The 18,761-nt window shown below is 39.3% G+C and overlaps 1 protein-coding gene across 2 annotated transcripts in view; it reads right to left on the reverse strand.

Annotated features, from left to right (window-relative positions):
- Positions 1-18,761, reverse strand: part of cadps2 (Ca++-dependent secretion activator 2) — a 180,617-nt gene that overhangs the window by 97,214 nt on the left and 64,642 nt on the right. For both annotated transcript variants that reach the window (XR_014800732.1, XM_084934412.1), the window contains exon 12: positions 13,502-13,638. Coding sequence is in view for 1 of the 2 variants with exons in the window: in XM_084934412.1 (XP_084790538.1) it covers positions 13,502-13,638 (137 nt within the window). In the remaining variant the exon portion in view is untranslated. The remainder of the gene's footprint in view (positions 1-13,501; positions 13,639-18,761) is intronic.

Raw genomic sequence — 18,761 nt, forward strand, 5'->3', positions numbered from 1 at the left:
TCAGTGGTGAATGAGGCAAGTTGTGTAAAGCGCTTTGAGTGCTCAGAGTAGTAAAGCTATATGTAAGAACCAGTCCATTTAAGATTTTTCCATTCTGTGCAAGCAGTAAGCCAGGAACACAACCATCTGCCAGTTAGCTCAAGTCATCCTTGGTCCCAGATTCACCAAAGCTGTACATTTCATGCCACTACCCAAGCTACCCTCAGCATTTTAAACAGCTAAAAGGTTAACGAAGCATGTGTTCAGTTTCTATGGCAACCCTAGTGACATTTTTGATATTGTGATTTTTTTTTAAAGCAGTCAGGTTACAAAGTATTATAAATTATTCTTAATGAGGAATTAGGCAAAAAATTTACATGTGCAGTACGCCATACAGTTTACATCCTTTTAGAGAAATATTATGCAGAATTAATATTCACTTTAGTTCAGTTCAATTCAATTCAGTTCATCTCAAATCACAAAAACAATTGCCCTAACAATCATATGACCCCCTATGAGCAAGTGCTTTCGTGACAGTAGGAAGGAAAAACATCCTTTTAACAGGAATAAACCTCCAGCAGTACCAGGCTCAGGGAGGGATGGCCATCTGCCACAATAAGTTGGGAGTTACGGGAGGAAGTCAGGACAAAGACATGATGTGGAAGAGAGCCACTGATTAATAATAACAAATGATTAAATGCAGAATAGTGTATAAACCCACTTTCTGGAAATAAAAGATTGACATAACGACTATCACCTACACATTACAAATCCTTATGATAATATTTTTGATGCTGACATTTTTGGGGGTTTTTTATAATCAAAAGTGAACACTTAGAATTCTACGCTCAAGTCTCGAAGTTACCAGCTAATGCTAACTAGCTTTGGTAGCAAGCTATATTCATAAACTTTACAAGGTACAGTGCACAGAGACACATACCTGATTGGCAAATGGACTGGTTCTTATATGGCACTTTTCTACTTTAACTGAGCACTGAAAGTGGTTTTATACATCTTCCCTCATTCACCCATTCTCACAAGAATTTTTTCCAGGCTTTTCTTATGTAAGTGTTTTCAATCTAACATTCACACACATTCAAAATTCATTTGTTTGCAACTACAAGCAGAACTGAATCTGACCTTTTCCCCTCAGTTGAGGCTCCCTTTTCCCAGTTTTACATTTGCCAAGCTTGCCACATCCTTAATAAAAAATAATCTGACCATCTCCAGGTCTGCCTTCTGGGTCCAACTTTAACTCCCTGACATTATCAATTTGTTAGTCAAAGAGAATGAGCTGGAAAGAATATGCAACAGATCCGGGTTATTAAAATAAATGGAAATGTACTAACAAGTGAAAAGAATATGTTGAGAAGTTGGAAGGAGTACTTTTAACAAGGTTATGAAATAAACAGAGAGAGAAAAGAACTAATGGAAAACAGCAAATCATGAAGTGCAGAGGATTAGTAAATAGGAACTGAGGGCAGCTGTGAAGAGAATGAAATTGGAAGGCAGTTAGTCCAGATGACATACCCATGGAGCAGATAAGCAGAGACAAGCCTTCCATCAAAGACTAGAGGTTTATCCAAAATGCTCATGCGCCTGAAAGGAGAAGTCTCAAAAAAAATCCACCTGTAATAAGTTGAGCCCTGTTCTGTGAAGATTGACTTGCCTATTTTGGGAAGCTCTCCCATCCTATTAATGTATCCCCTTGCGGTGATGGTTACTTACATAGTAGCATTCCAAAAGTGCCTCATTTTCATCTCTTGCCCACTGATGCCATCTTGTTCCATTAGCACACTTCTCATCAGGGTGTCCTGGTTCCTCAACACTTGATGTCAACCTTGTTAATCTAGGCAACATTCGAGTTGGTATGGCTTCATATTTATGTCTCTTGCTCATGTCTGAGGTGGGCTTGGCAGCAGTGCTAAGTGACATGCTTGTCTTCAAGGTGAACAGCCACAAGTAACAGTACCCTCATGGAGGAGGAGACCGTAGAAAGGTGCAATAAAGAAGTTGCCTAAGAAGTACAGCAAGCTGCTCATACTTCTAGCCTTGGAAACTGCCAAGCAAAGACTCACAGCCCTGGCCAGCCACTTGAAGAGGTATACCAGAGAGATAGAAGGCAAGAGGGTAAACCAGCTCTACTCCATGTAACCATCTAAGGTATACTCCCAGTGGCAGGGGAACAATATGAGAAAAGCACCATCAAAGATAGAGATGGATCAATACTGGAAGAGCATATGGGAAGGATGAAACGCATAACAGACATCACAGACATCCAAGAATGGGTCTCCAGTATGAAGAGTTGGGGTTGGACAACCTTAGGCCCTGATATGATTCACGCTTACTGGCTGAAGAAGCTGACTGCATTCCACGAGCATCTGGCAGCACCACTGAACCAGATGCTAGTCGACGAGAGACAATCGTAATACCTAACTGAAGGCCGGACACTCCTTATCCCCAGAAGGGACCAGTCCCATCCAACTACCAGTGAATAAACTGCCTCAGTACCACATGGAAGCTCCTATCAGGCATCATAGCAGCTAAGATGAACAGGAACGTCATTCAATACATGAGCGGGGCACATAAAAGGAATTGGCATGAATACCAGAGGAGCAAAACACCAGCTACTGGTAGACAGAGCAATCGCTCAAGACTGCAAGACCAGATTGACCAACGTGTGCATTGCCTGGATTGTCTACAAGAAGGCCTTTGACTTGATGCCCCACAGCTGGATCCTGAAATGCCTGGAACTGTACAAGATCAACAGCACCCTAAGAGCCTTCATCCGGAACTTAATCGGGATGTGGTGTACAACACTCACCCTTAAGCCAACTCGAACAGCTTGACAGCTGCAGGACCGGTTGGTTCCTGGCCGACAACGCCGCCGGCCTCATCAGGGTCCCTTGACCGCATGGGGAACGGAGGCAACCCCCACGCTATTCCGGAGGTCAGCGTGTGGTGCATGTAGGAAGAACCTGCCACGCCTTCGCCAGAAGTTGTCACGCCAGTGGGACGTGCTCTGGCTGAGCCGGAGATTAGTGCAACCTGAGTTTGTTGTTGTTATTGTGTATGTATGGCTGGCAGCTGAAAAGCTGCAGGTATGTTGAAACAGCAACTGAGGATTAAAGTGTGTCAAAAGTGTGAATTATGGTGGTGCGGTCCGTCCTTACTGCCACAATACACAAAGGATGCTGAATATGGAGATGCCAGGGAAAAGCAAAAAACTAACGAGAAGATTCAGGAGTGAAGGAGGACATGCAGTGGACTGGTATAACAAAAGAGGGTGCTAAGCATTGGGTGAGATTGAGGCAGATGATTGGGATGATTGATTGAGGTGATCCTTCAAAGGAGCAGTTGAAAGAATAACTGAGAAGTACACAAAGAATTATATTAACTAGAACAGTGGTTCTCAAACACGTACCACTAGAGGGAGCCCGCCCAAAAACTTTTTTAAGATTAATTAATATACCATGTTCTGATTGAGGAATTTCTAAAAAGTAAAAATGTACAGCTCTGCTATCACTTCCGACATAAATGAAGACAGGAAACTAAAGTGATGTTGTAGGGTTACTGAAGTTGGACTAGCTGGTATATAATGATGTGCTACGTGGTGGCTAGCTACACAGCTATGGTTAGTATAATATAAACCAGGGGTCAGCAACCTTTAAGACCCAAAGAGCCATTTGGACCCGGTTTCCACGCAAAAGAAAACACTGGGAGCCGTGAATACTTTTTGACATCTAAAATGAAGATAACACTGTATATATTGTTTTTTACCTTTATGTTTTGTGTGAACAACTAAGGTATGTTGCTTATGAAATCCATGAAGTGCTACAGAGAAAATTACATTTTATTTATGTAATTAACACATTTTGAACTCTTAAAGAAATATAACAAAAGGAAAGACACCCAGCTGAACTAATGATCCAGCAAACAAAAACTTTTGTGAGCCTCCACCCTTATGTCGCCTTTGGGCTTTTGGAGCCTTGACCTGACTTTTAAAAAATAATTGGAAAAAAGCACTATGCTGCTGAAAAATGAAAAATATATATTTGCAAAATTCTGCCTAAATATGTATTTTACCTGGTTAATGTGTGTGGCGGGGCGTGGTCTGCAGCGCCGCTGCAGGGGAGGCAGACGCACCTGAGCGGCACCCGCAATCACGCCTCGCCGCCTTAACGTCTGTGCTATCTATGCTGTTGTGTTGGTGTGTGCCAGGCTGTGAGCTGAAAAGCTACAGCCGGCTGCATGCGTACAGCAACCGTGTGTGAAAAGTGGTCAATAAAGAGATGCTGAAAAGCATGTTCATGCAAACATCGTCAGGTCTGCCGTGGTACAATGGGATTTCTGCTCCTGAACCTCTGCACATAGCGTCTGCAAATCGGGGCTGTACGAAGTCACTTTCATCTTTACGCAGGACTGTAAGCTGTCATCTGTGAGGCGTGAGCGGTGTTTGTTTTTAACATAGTTCACGGTGGAGAATAGTTGCTGACATAATGTGGATCCGAAGATCCATAATTGGCCTACCTGGGGTTGAAAATCTCGATAAATGCACGGCGTTTCGGCGGGTACATTGGCTTCTGCAAGTGTGACGCTTATTTTGAGCAATGAAAAAAATAATAAAATATAATTTTATTTTTATATTTCAATATTACAATAATCTTCCAATTTAGAACTACAAGTTAAAAAAATAACTAACATAAATAAAATACACTTCAACTAAATACTTGTTTATTACAAATTTATTTTCCCAAACCACGCAGAGCCGCACTATAAGGACTAAAGAGCCGCAGGCGGCTCCGGAGCCGCAGGTTTCCAACCCCTGATATAAAGACATTAGCACAGTGAAGCTGGAGGATGAACGCTAACTTTGCACTCGATAAAAGCTAACGCAAGGGTTCCCGATGGTTAAGGACAAATGCAATCGCATGTTGGGATGATGTAAATGAATCAAGCTTCAGTCAGGAGAACAACTGAGATAATCCATCCACAATACAAGGTTATTCATTAATATACTGCTGCATGGGCTGGGCTGTAGTTACATTGTAAGGTTTTAAAAACTGAGCTTTAAAATGAACAGTGGTAATAAAAACCAAGAGAGTCCAACAGTAATCACTGCCTCATTTTTAGGGGCTTACTGAGATTAAACAGAACAAGATACAAAGCATTAACACATGTTAAAAACACAACAGCCTTGATAAACACAGACTAGCTTTGACCCGGAAGCGGGATTCAGACGTCCTCACTTAAAGACCGGATAATCTACCTGTTCTAAATGTTTTAATGCATTACAGTTTTTATTATCATTTTCACCGTCACATCCTGTTTATGACAGTTAAAATAAATAACATTCATAAAGAAATAAAATTGTCTCATGTAAGCTGTATATGGTGCTAAATAGGCATATACTACTGTACTTTAATGTTGGTACTTCAAGAGCCACATATTTTATGAGGTGGTATTCACTGTAAAAAGTTTGAGAACCACATTTACATCCCAAATTTAGCCTACATTCACAGTAAGTAACAAGTTCATTAGTATGGCTCCACAGATAGTAATTTCCATCATTCTGAGACTAGAGAAGTCAGTTCAAGGAAATCTTCCAGTTTAGCTAATCTCACCAAGAATGTACATACAGTAACTACTACCATCAAACCTGCTCGAAAGAGATGGTTAAATGTTCAGTCTGAACTACATCTGAGTGTATGACTGGGTATAAACGTTGTCAACTTTTATTTTTAAAGGGTCAGGAATCATTGAAAGTTTATTGGAGCACAGCGCTAAACGAGTGAAAATTTCACACAGTTAATAGGTACCAACTTCACCAAAAGGAATTTTTATTCTGCACTGTTACAAAGTGTTTGCTCAAAAGGAGTTATCAGGTTCTTTCTATAACATTGTAAAGCGCTCTGAGCTATCAGTTCAATTCAGTTTTTTTTATGTTGCACCAAATCACAGCAGCAGTTGCCTCAAATTGTTTTATATTGTAAGGTAAAGACCCTACAATGATACAAAGAAAAACTCAACATTCATATGACACCCTGTAAGCAAGCGCTTTGGTGACAGTGGGAAGTAAAAACTCCCTTTTAATAGGAAAAAACCTCTGGCAGAAATGGATTTAGGGAGGGGGCAACAATCTGCCATGACTGGCTGGGGGTGAGTGGAGGAAGACAGGACAAAGACATACTGTGGAAGAGAGCCAGAGATTATTAATAAAAATAATTAAATGCAGAGAGGTATATAAACACATAGAGAGTGAAAAAAGTGACTGAAGAAGAAACACCAAATGCATCATGGGAATCCCCAAGCAGCCTAGACCTAACACGGCATAACAAAGGGAGGATTCAGAGTCACCTGGTCCAGCCCTAACTATATGCCTTATTAAAACGGAAAGTTTTAGGCCTAATATTAAAAGTAGAGCTAGTGTCCGTTTCCCAAAACCAAACTGGAAGCTGGTTCCACAGAAGAGGAGCCTGAAAGCTGAAGGCTCTCCCTCCCATTCTACTTTTAAATACTCTAGGAACGACAAGTAAGCCTGCAGTGCGAGAGCAAAGTGCTCTAATAGGGTGATATGGTACTATAAGGTCAATAAGATAAGATGATAAGATGAGCCTGATTATTTAAGACCTTGTATGTGAGGAGCAGGATTTTAAATTAAATTCTGGATTTAACAGGAAGCCAATGAAGGGAAGCCAATACAGGAGAAATATGCTCTCTCTTTCTAGTCCTTGTCAGTACTCGTGCTTTGGATCAACTGAAGGCTTTTTAGGGAGTTATTAGGATATCCTTATAATAATGAATTACAGTAGTAATAAATGTAATTCAATATAAAAGATTACATTAATACTGTCAGGTAGTGCAACTATACTCATATTTTTGCTCAACTAATATTTTAAATATTGTTGACATATTTAGGGTGGCTGTAGCCCCAACGACAGAGCAGGTGATTTACTCATTGCAAGGTTGGTGGTTTGATCCCTGGCTGCTCCAGTCTGCATGCCAAATATCCTTGGGCAAGATACTAATCTGAAGTTGCTCATGAATGTCTGTGAATGTTACATAGAAAGCATGTAATGTTCGTTTTTTTCTATGCTTAAGTATGGAAACATCAGTTTGGTGGTTCTGAAACATTCACTAACCCCAGTTACTGAATAGAATACAGTAATATCTTCCAACCGACAATATACTAAAAACAAATCAAAAAGATTTATACAATAATTAGCAACAGTAATCCTTGGTTTGGTTTTTAGTTTATTGGTTTGGTTCTTATGCTGATCTACACTTGAATAAATAACAGCTTTGTGCTACAGTATTTCACTCTAAGCAGTATTATCTGCTAATATTTGTTAATTACTAACATCCATGACAGTATATATGTCAGCTGAAAAGTTAATTAGTGTTATAGGTAATTTAAAAAAAAGTGTCACCATTATAAATGTATCCACTAGAGAGCTCTAGATGGAAAATAGACATGGTAAATCCCTCCCAACATTTTCCTACTTGGATTTTTTCCCAGGAGGGCTGGCAGTCTATCTCTACATACAACACAATCTGGAGCCTGTTAGTTTTTCTTATGCAGATTCCTCTAATTAGTACAAATATAACTGAATAATTTGAAAGCTTCAGAATTAAAGGAGTGAGAGTCTGGACCGTGTGCATGCATAGACCTAAGTAATTACATTAGGATCTATAATGATAGAAGCATAACACAAAGTTAATTTAGCAGCAGGATGCTAAGACAGGTTCAAAGGGAGGTGAGGACACCTGCGTCTTCGTCCTCCAAAAGTATGGTGATGTGATACAAAGAGTTTTTAATGTCTAATGAGAAACATTTTTTTAGAATTGAAGGTAAATTACTGCTCTTCGAATGTTGTCTAGTTCAGTGCACACTTTTACGGGCCCCTTTATATATAACCCAATAAAGGGGTGGTGTGGGGGTGGGTGGTTATGGAAAAGCACAGCTGATGGTCAGACTCATCACCTCATGACGACATCAATTTTTGTTTTTGTTTTATTATAAAGATTTTGCATTATATCATAAATAAATGTGGGTCATCCTAAAGTAAGCACAATACCCATGATAAAATACATATTTGTGTGTTTGTGTGACTTTTTGTACTACTTTTTCGTGGCTTGGTCTTCCTAAACCAGAGCTCTTTTCAAAGCTTTACTTCAAATATGGAATCCTAATTCCAACAATGCACTGGATGAGGTTTTCAGAATCCACAGTGAAAAAAAATACATGATTTAAATGAGAGAGAGAGAAGCTGCAATAAATCCCTCCCAGGATGACAACTGTGTGCCCATCCCAGCAGAAGGAGGAGGGAGGCTCCAGATGGAGCCCTCACAACCAAAAGACAACAGCTCCAGAGAACCAGCGGCAACAGGCAGTCTACCCTGCAACAGCCCAGCCATCCCGTCATAAGCCAACAGCAATCCCCAGGTGCCAGAGAACTGCGCCACTAAACGAACAGCGACCCTGGGACGCAGCCAGCCTGGCCCTCGAGCCACCAGGCAACCACTGCCCTGGCAGGGTGCAGGAACACCCGCCCACTCCCCTTCCCACTCGTCAAAGTTGGAAGTGATATATTGGTGCGTATGTTGGTGTACGGTAGTGTGAAAAAGTGTTTGCCCCCTTCCTGATTTCCTATATTTTTGTATGTTTGTCACACTTTCAGATCAGCAAAAATGTAAATATTAGATAACGCTAACACAAAACACAAAATGCAGTTTCTAAATTAAGGTGTTTATGATAAAGGAGTAAACAATTCCAAACTTATATGGCTCTGCGAGAAAAAGTGATTGCCTCCTACAACTAATAACTGGTTCGGCCACCCTTAGCAGCAACAACTGTAATGAAGGACTTGTGATAACTAGCAATGAATCTTTGTGGAGGAATTTTGACTCATTCATCTTTGCAGAGTTGTTGTAATTCAGCTACATTGGAGGGTTTTCAAGCCTGAACCACCTTTGTAAGGTCATGCCACAGCATCTCAATCATATTCAGGTCAGGACTTTGCCTAGGCCACTCCAACATTTTTCTTAAACCATTTGGAGGAGGACCTGCTGGTGCATTTTGGATCATTGTCCTGCTCCTGCTCTTCAGCTTGAGGTCACAAACAGCCGGCCGGACATTCTCCTTCAGGATGTTTTTGTAGACAGAAGAATTCATGGTTCCATTTACCACAGCAAGTCTTCTAGGTCCTGAGCAAAACAGCCCCAGACCAGCCTCATACTACCACCACCATATGTTACTGTCGGTATAATGTTCCTTTTTTTAAAATGTTGTGTTAGTTTTATGCCAGATGTAATTGGGGACACACATTCTAAAAAGTTAAACTTTTGTCTCGTCAGTCCACAGAGTATTTTCCCAAAGGTCTTTGGGATCATCAAGCTGCTTTCTGGAAGAACTGAGACGAACCTTTATGTTCCTTTTGCTTAGCAATGGTTTTTGTCTTGGAACTGTGGAAGGGACGAACACTTTTTCACACCACTGTATGTGTACAAAGTGAAAAAGATGGGTATAACTTTGTGTAAACTAGAGTGCTATTAAAACTGATGGAATAGATGTGACATGAGCACCTGACTGTTGGTCAACAGTGCTCATCCACAACTCCACCCTAAGCCCTTGATGTCCAACATGCAGATAAAATTAAGAGGCAGACAGCAGTGAAAGGGTGAGTGGGACCACTTCAGTGGCCCTACCCACCATCTTCTAGGTAATGCACCTGCTCCCAAAGGCTCATTGTTTATAGTGATGTGTCATGAGCTGTAATGACTACAATGTAATTAAAAACCAGGGGCAGGTCATCGCACAGCACATCAAGAAAATTCATATAAATGGCCCAAACCACTGTAGTCCATGCAGACCCTATGTTTGTGAGTGGTGTGTTGTTTAAGGGAGTAGCAGGGAGGGTTGGGATACATATGACCGGGAGGTAAAGGAGTACCCTCAGAAGGAGAGAACCATGCTAACAACTGACTCAGTAAGGACCCCTATTCCACAGACCTCACTGCAGGACGGAAAAATAGGATCCAGGGCCCGCAATGACAACACCCTGGACCACCACCACGTCCCAACGCCAGTCATTAACTCAAAGGACTTATCTTATCTTAAATATTTATATGTATATTTTGCAAGAGTATATATGGGAGCAGGTTTTAAAAGGCTATTTAAAAGCAATTTTACAGTGGAATTTTACAAGAAATTGTGATGCAGTCTTTTGAGGTCTGAAACTTTCAAACTAGGAAGTATTACTCAACTGCACTTTTCATCAGTATTACTCATTTCTGGCCTAATTTCAAGTGTAAATGCGTTTTCATACTTTGAAATGTGTATGAGCTGAAGACATCGAGGGATGTTAATGTCACTCCTGGAGAGACAAGATGGCTAGACTTGACCAGTTTTAAAGTTTAGGGTATCTTCATTCAATGATAATTCTGTGAATTTTAAAGGATAGAAGGAAGTTGTCATAAATAATATGAAGTTATCATGTCTCTTTGCACAGGCTATCATATTCTCCAAGCACATTCACATATTTATGTGAATAAAATATTAAGCTCCAATAACTGAGAGCTTATTTTCCTCAACAAAAAAATACTGCACATAGAGCAGGCAATTTGGTTCCCGGTGATCGTTCCCTTGTTTGAAAATCACTTGAATGTTTGGTTAAACACTCTTTCTCCCATCTGGATCAGCCTCCTGCTCATAATGACTTTTATGATTATTTGATTAAAACTTCTACAAACACCTAGTCAGCCAGTTTACTGCACTTTTTAAACTTACAGCACCTACATACATTTATTTCCTCATTGTGTGATAAATGCAAAGCAATGGAAGGAACTCTTGGCCACCTTTTCTGGTCTTGCCCTACACTTAGGTGTTTCTGGGAAGAGATATTTAATATATATCGCTGGATTTATGACTTAAAATTAAAGCCAGATGGTATACTTGCAGTGCTAGGCCTTAGGGTTTGGCTATGTGAGATGATTGCATTTCTGTATATTGTAGAGGTTCGTTATGGTCTTGCTAACACTCACTCTAAATTTTTTAAAATCTGGAACTCTTTTCTCAATCATATTAACACAGAATCAACAACGTTTAACCCATTCACCTGCACTTTATGTTTATGTGAAACTACACCTCTGCCGGACCCTAACTCCTTCTTGGACTTGTTCCCCACATCTTTTAGACTCTGAACTTTCTGTTGCCCTGTCTAACTTCACACAGAAGACCATTTTGTTCGGACTCCATTATTTCTCTTGTACTTTTAATATGGACTGACTAACCAGTGTTGTTGTTGTGGTGGTGGTGTTGGTGTTGTTGTTGTTGTTTTCTTTTCTCTGTCCTTTGTCCTTTTATCTTGGGTGATTTGATGTAATTTTGAACTTAAAATGTTATAAATAACCTTTAAAAAGAAAAGAAAAAGAAAATCACTTGAATTACTTTTACTAAAAAAAAGATATTAAAAGATTGATTCCTTTTTTCTTTAAAACTGCCATTGGTATATTTTGTTAATGAACAACACTTTGGGGATTTGGATCAATGCTTCCCAACCACAACTGCACACACTATAAAAAACAAAACAACAACAACAACAACAAAAAAAATCACATACACATACGGACTCGCTTATTTAGGCTTCACTTCACTGCTTCCTCCTCCTCCATTGACTCAGAACAGCAGTTGTCCATGAGGGTCATGTTCCTATTTGCAAAGTATTGATTAGAGTGCTTATCCCCTTAATCAGTGTGAGAGAGCGCCCCAGGCTGAACACACACACACACACGCACTGAGCTCCTATATCTCTTTCATTCTTCAAACTGTTCTGACAAGTTTTAGTTATTTTTGTTTTCATTCATTTTTTAAATATGCAGTGCTTCAACAATAATTTGGATAGAAAACAGCAGAACCTTAATTAAAATTATATTTACGAGTTTAGAAATTCTTATTTTGTTGGAGCACTAATCCAAAACCAGCAGACATTTAAGCACAACTGAAGGCATCACAAATTATTCACGTTTGAAAAGATGACTATTTCCACCTAGGAGGTCCCTGGACTGGGGCCAGGCTGCATCTGTTGTTAAAATGCAACCCATCACCATTATTTGAAGGTCACCAAGCATGACAAATTAGCTGAACGGCTTGTCTAGTGCTAAAATGAAGTTCAGTGACATCAGTGCGTACCGATTCATTGTTATAAAGCTTTCAATTCTTATTTTATCTTTTGTTGAGGAGAAGAAAAAATATATTAAGTTTATCTTTTTATCTTTTGTTCAAATAGTGTGTTATTCATTTTGGCCTCACAATTGGCGAGGTGAGTGAATTTGGGGATCATGTTGTGAGTAAAAAATCCAGGGATTAACCGGTTAAAGCATTAAACAACATTAAAAGTAGTTGTTGAACAATCTTTGGTCGGTTAATGAATGGACTGATTTGATTATTTAAGCGCTACATGTACAGACATAAAGCTATGAATTATAACTATATTAAATATCTAACTGTATCCTAGCAATAAAAACAGACAAAAAAAATGTTACTAGATGCAGAAAATGTTTATATATGTTGTAATTTTTCCACACACACATTAATCCATCCAACTATTCATTTCTTCTGCTCATCCATAAGGCAAAAGGCGCTGTACACTCTGGACAGCCTGCCACAGTATAGACATTATTAGCTCGTGAAAATATTCTGATGTCATTTTTAAAAAAAAAACCAAAAACAACTTTTTGGACAGTTGTGCTTTTTTAAAATATATTTTAGAAAGTCACAGTAGCTATACATCTACATGATTTACAAAAGAAGTTGAATTTTATTTAAAAGTCATCAATTTATCCAATAGCTGAAAGTCTGATTGTGATCAGAGTGTGTGTGTAGATATTTCTATAAACAACCTATGGCAGTAATTAATAATTTATTGTGAACACCATGCATTTTACCATCCATTCGTTTTAGTCTAACAATTATTTGATGTTACTTACTATTTTTTTTTTTTAGAAATGATTCCAACTGAATGCCTTTTTAAAAACATTAACAACATTTGGAGCTCTTTGCATCAGTGTGTTGTTTTACTTTTGTTTTTCTATTATTCTCACACTTCACCAGTGGGAACCTTTCTGTTTCGTAGCGTCCACTTTTTTCTGCTACCTGGGAAAATTTACTGGCAGTACCAGAAACCAAAAACAATCCTCTTATTGTTTTGGTTGCACAGTCAAGCCATCATTATAGACTGAGAACCCTGAAGGTAAAATGTACTGTATGTAGACAAACATTATCTACGTTTTAAAGTACTTGTTGGTTATTTTTTTGGTGATTTATAAACTTTAATTAAACAACTTGTTTTAGCAATACCATTACAAGCTCACTGCAAGTTCTTCTTTAACTGTTCTGTTTCATGAGGATTTTAAGCAGCTTACGTATTTTGGTATAGATGATAGAAGAAAGTTTGTGTGATGAATGAGCAGTATTGTGGATAGTCAATGAAGACGAATGATGAAAAGGTTCTTGTTCACATACCAGGCAGGAGAAGGAGTCGTTCATTCGATGCTGGAGTGTGTGTTTCTGTAAAATGGTGAACAGGGCAGCGTGGTCGAACTGGCACGGAAACGCTGAGATCAACTTTTCCGCTGCCTGACGCTGAGATGGATCAAGACCTGAAAAGAAAACACAGAGGTGGATGAAGGAACGACACTTAGATGTGCACAACCTTGCCAAGAGTTTTAAAAAAAAATTAACTCGATAACTAGATGTAAACTGTAAAATCCATACTATGCTACTATAGTGGGGGGGTTTTCAGAGCAGCGGAGTCTGGATGAGGTTAGGGAAACGTGCTCTTTGGTCTGAAACTCAACAACAATTGAAACAATTAGTGATAAAGATATGAGAGATCCTGAAAATAAATCTATGGGATATTTCTCTAAAGATTAGTTAGAAGTAGATGTCCCAACTCTGCCCACAAAGAGCCATTTAACAACTGACTCAGGAAACATGAGGTGATCATTAAACACTTGAAAGTAGGGTAGAAAAAAAACACAGACAGGAAAATAGCAATAAATCAGTTATTAAAACAGCAGATCAGGCTTCATGTCTACATTCAAACATTGTGCAATGTGCCATGTTTTACTGATGACAAAATGTGAGTTGCTCAACAGCTGATGGGACAAATGAGACTGACTTAAGAAACTTTGAGGAGGCAATGACAAGAGACTTTGACTTCTGACAATAGTGTATGTGTTCAGCCAAATCTTTGATCTTAATCGTATATAAGCCAGTAGGCCAGAAACTGTGAAGTAACATCAATAGCAATGAGTTTGTGCAATCATACTCAATCATGTTCAATCTTGTGTCATCACTGGATCAAGTCATATGATTGAGAAAATGGAGTTTGCAAAATCACTGGGTCAAGGTTTGGTAACGTTACATCTGTATGTTTGAGGAGACAGAAAGACTGGGACATCTGCAGAGTCCCAGTCCCAAGGTGTTTTCAGGCTGGATATACTAAAATCTCTCCAGTCCATTCTGAGGGTTTCTTAGTTAGAAATGAGCCCATCCTAAAAACGTTGAAGTAGAGGCGCCCAGGAAGAGCCGAACCACCTCATGTCTTGACTTAAAAGTTTCCCACCACATGTCTGAGTTCCTCATCCCTTCTCCAAGTCTGAGCACAGTTGCTGCTCAATTCAACCACTTGTATCCACAGTCATATAATTTCAGTCATTTACCCGTGTTAATGACCATCGGTAAGTGCTGGAAAATACTTAAACCATGGCAATAAGAACATGCCAATGAGAGCAATCCACTATAAATAAAAACGCGTCAGTCACTTTTATAATAATATGTAAATATTTAAAAAGCTACAGCTCAGGTGGTAAAGGGGATTGCTACAAATTACAGTGTTATTAGTTTGATTACAGGTCCTACAGTATGCACAAGACAAATCACTGATTCATCCTTTTATCCCATCATTGGCAGTGCTGTTGCCATAGACATAAAATGGATGGACAAGACAGACAATGAGAAGCACTTTGTGGAATTACTAAGGTTAAATGAATACTGCAGTTTCCAAACACAGTTATACACGAGAAACATGTTAAACAGAAGAAAATATTAGAAAACGGTGTTTTAAAGGGGTGATTAATAGGGAAAAAAAACCCAGAAAAGTTTGATACAATACCATGGATCAATTCATGTCTTGTCTCAGGTCTTGGTATCAGACATGCTAAAGTCCTAATGTGTGTACGGCAAAAAAAAAGTGACTGCATTCAAGACTGCAGAATGTAAAGATGCACAATATGAAATGATAAAAATCAAGCAAATTGCAGTTTTTATTTCTTCTTATGAGTATTTTGGGGTGGCAGGTGTGTATGTGACTGTGTCAAAACAAACTGCAACAAATGTGGGACAAAGTCCAGCTATAAAACTAAAAAATGTATTTAAAAAAAATGCACACAATACATATTATTTAAACTGATTATTTCATTAACTTGGGTGTGTTCCTGAGTTTTATTAATGATAACAGAGAAAAAAAAAACATTACAAGATTTTCATATTAGTACATTCTGGAATAGCTAGTAATGAAGTCATTTTTATGCAGCAGCCTTGACAGTTCACTTTGGATGTGCACTGCCTGAAGCTGCAGGCGATAATGAGGCTTTGGGGTCAGTGATGAAAGAATCAACAGAAAATGAAAAAAAATAAAAGAAGCCGAAGAGGCGCAGGGTGTCCCAGCCTGAGCAAACCTGGGTCATTTCCAGTCCTTTCAGGCCTTTCTGATAATGGCCCTGCCAAATGAAAAGCCTAACACTCTCCACTCTGCCTTTATTGTGGGAGTACATTTCAGGATGGGAAGCTTCTGACCGTGACACATGGCCCCACAAAAGACCACAGCTCACTGAGAATACTGGCGCTGTTTCCACGCCTGTGGCTCATGCCCAAGACAAGCTTTAGTGATCACTTTTATTATCGCTGTCATTTTGTTTTTTGTGTGGATGCAGAGAAGCCCATGAGGACTCTCAGGCATTTGTGCTTTTCATCCCCTCCTCATTTTCTTGTTGCCTTTGTCCAAAAGAGAAAAGAGAAAAACAAAAAAACAGGAGAAGTGAAATCTCCACAATCAACTTCCAATCAACGCTCCTCTGCTTTCTTTTTCCATCTTTTCTTTTCATTCTTCCACTTTTCTGTCAGCGACTGCCCTTCGGGTGTGATGGCCTGCTTTCTCTCTAATTCCGATGTAGGTCATTTTAAATTTGTTACCTCCATAACAGTGTACTGTCCTCAATGTAATTTAGAGAAAAGACAGGGAGTGAAGGAGATAGGACTCTAAAGAAAGCGAGACAAAGAGATATAGATTAGTACTGATAATAAGAGGAGGGAAAAGGAGGGGTAATATTGATTGGGAGACAGACGGCCGGAGGAGTGATGTTGATTTCTGTCAAGTCCAACTTTCAGCTATTATGTTCAGGTTGTGTGTGTGCGCGTGTGTGTGCGTCTGTGTGTGTGTGTGAATGAGCAGAAAATATGGATCGATCTTCATGCATTTTTCTCGGCTTTCTACAGGTTTTTCTGCTCTGGAAGTTTCTCATTAGTGTGACTACATGAGCATAATTTTCTGGTTTTGCTGAACATGACACACAATTGCACAAAAAATGGTCAGTCAAAGGCACAGATTCAATCGATTATTCTTAGGACTGGTTTCTGTTGGGGACACCAAACTATGACTAGTATTAGTAGCAACATGCAACCTAAACCAAACACGCACAGCCATTGTACAGACATAAGTTTCATAAATGAATAAAACATAGACACACAAATCCATACACCAGTTAAGTACAGGCAGAAAGTAAAAAAACAAACAAAACAAAGACGCAACCAACATTTTTATACTTCAGTGTCAATAAAGAATGAATACCTTCTTAAAACTAATTGAAACAAATAATAATATTCAGGCAAAACATTGGCAGCCTGAATTAACTGCATTCAAGACATTTAAAATTGCCTTAGATTTATTAAGTTCGATACATTTTTGTTTACTCTGCAGCTGATTACAAGAGGAAGGAGCTGCAAATTTGAATGGTCTTTTTCCAAATTCAGCACAAACCTCTGAGACAGAACTCTTGGGATTTAACACAATACCTTTTTTGATGAAGTCTGTAAATTACATGCAAGCAAACCAAGAATAGCCTTATAAATGTGAATATATCACTGGGCGAGTCTACAGCATACTTTGGTTTCGACCAGTCCTCTATTTATCGTCTCCAGTTGGTCCAAAAATGCAACTGCTTGTCTGTTGATTAGTATAAAATGGAGGGAGCATATAACCCAGTGTTGGCCTCTTTACACTGGCTTCCTATTCCTTACAGAGCCCAAATTAACATTTTACGTTTTGTTTCTAAACAGATAGGTAAGACGAGCCCCTTCTTACCTATCTGAGCTTCTATCAATGCATGCAAACAATGCAAACTAATGTTATTTATTCCAAGGTCGAAACCTAAATCTCGCTGTGAAAGGACCTGCTACATCTTTCTGTTGCAGGTCCCAGACTCCGGAATAGTCTGCTGCCAAATATTAGATCTACACAAAACACTAGAATATTTTAAATCTCTACTGGCTAATTACAGCATGGAGCCCTACTCTAAAAGAACATAAACGTAAACACTGTCTGTGAAGCTGGATTTAAGAAATAAGTGTTTAAGTTGAAGCATTTATAACAGTTGAGGGCCATCTTGTGCCAGCACATCCAACCAATACATAAAATAACAGGTTACTACATGTGCATCACATCACAAAATATGTCTTTTTTTACTAAAGCACAATGAAATCCCAACACTAACACCAGTGTTGGGAAGGTTACTTTTAAAATGTATTCCATTACCGATTACAGAATACATGCCCCAAAATGTATTCTGTAACGTATTCCGTTACGTTACTCGATGAGAGTAACGTATTCTGAATACTTTGGATTACTTAATATATGCTGTTTACAACTACGTGAATGTACTATTGCTGTGATTTATTACTGTTACTGACGGTCCGCGGCTCCGAACCGTAGTAAAGGGACCTCTGGCTAATACGGTGGGTTCCGTGTCGGGCTCGTAGCCGAAAAATAGCTTTACTTTGTTGTGTGGGTCAACTTTGCTAGCGAGAGACAGAGAGAGGAGTTGAAAGGCTGCTTCAACGGAACTTATTGTTTCGGAGGAAAACACGAACACAGCGTACAGTCGAGTCTTAATAGCTTACTTACAACTGGGCTCGTCAGGCACTCTTCTTGACTGCAGTGGTTATTATTATATTTACATGCTTCCAGCTCCCGTTTCTGCTCGATGACAGCTCATACTTTTCCTTTTTCTCCCTCCCTCGCTCACAGACACATAACGGGTATGGCAGTCCATTCTCCCTGCAGCACGGACTACACTGCCCATGAGGCTACATTCTTTAGAGCTATATCTGTAGCATTCTGCCTATTAGCTTAGCACAACAACAATAACAAAAAGGCGCCCTCTCACCCAGGAAACACGCAGAGAGAGAGAGCGTCACCCTGTAACCATGGCAACCGTAACACTGCCACCTCGAATAACAGAACATAGCTGTCAAACAAAACCCAAACAGTCCTGACCCGCCACAATATGAAACAGGAAAGTACCGCCGTGTAATCCATTTATTTCAACAAAGTAACTGTATTCTAAATACCACCTTTTTAAACGGTAACTGTAACGGAATACAGTTACTCATATTTTGTATTTTAAATACGTAACGGCGGTACATGTATTCCGTTACTCCCCAA

Source organism: Perissodus microlepis, chromosome 7, assembly GCF_051167445.1.
Source record: "Perissodus microlepis isolate ML-2025 ecotype Zambia chromosome 7, ASM5116744v1, whole genome shotgun sequence".
In the NCBI taxonomy this organism is placed as follows: Eukaryota; Metazoa; Chordata; class Actinopteri; order Cichliformes; family Cichlidae; genus Perissodus; species Perissodus microlepis.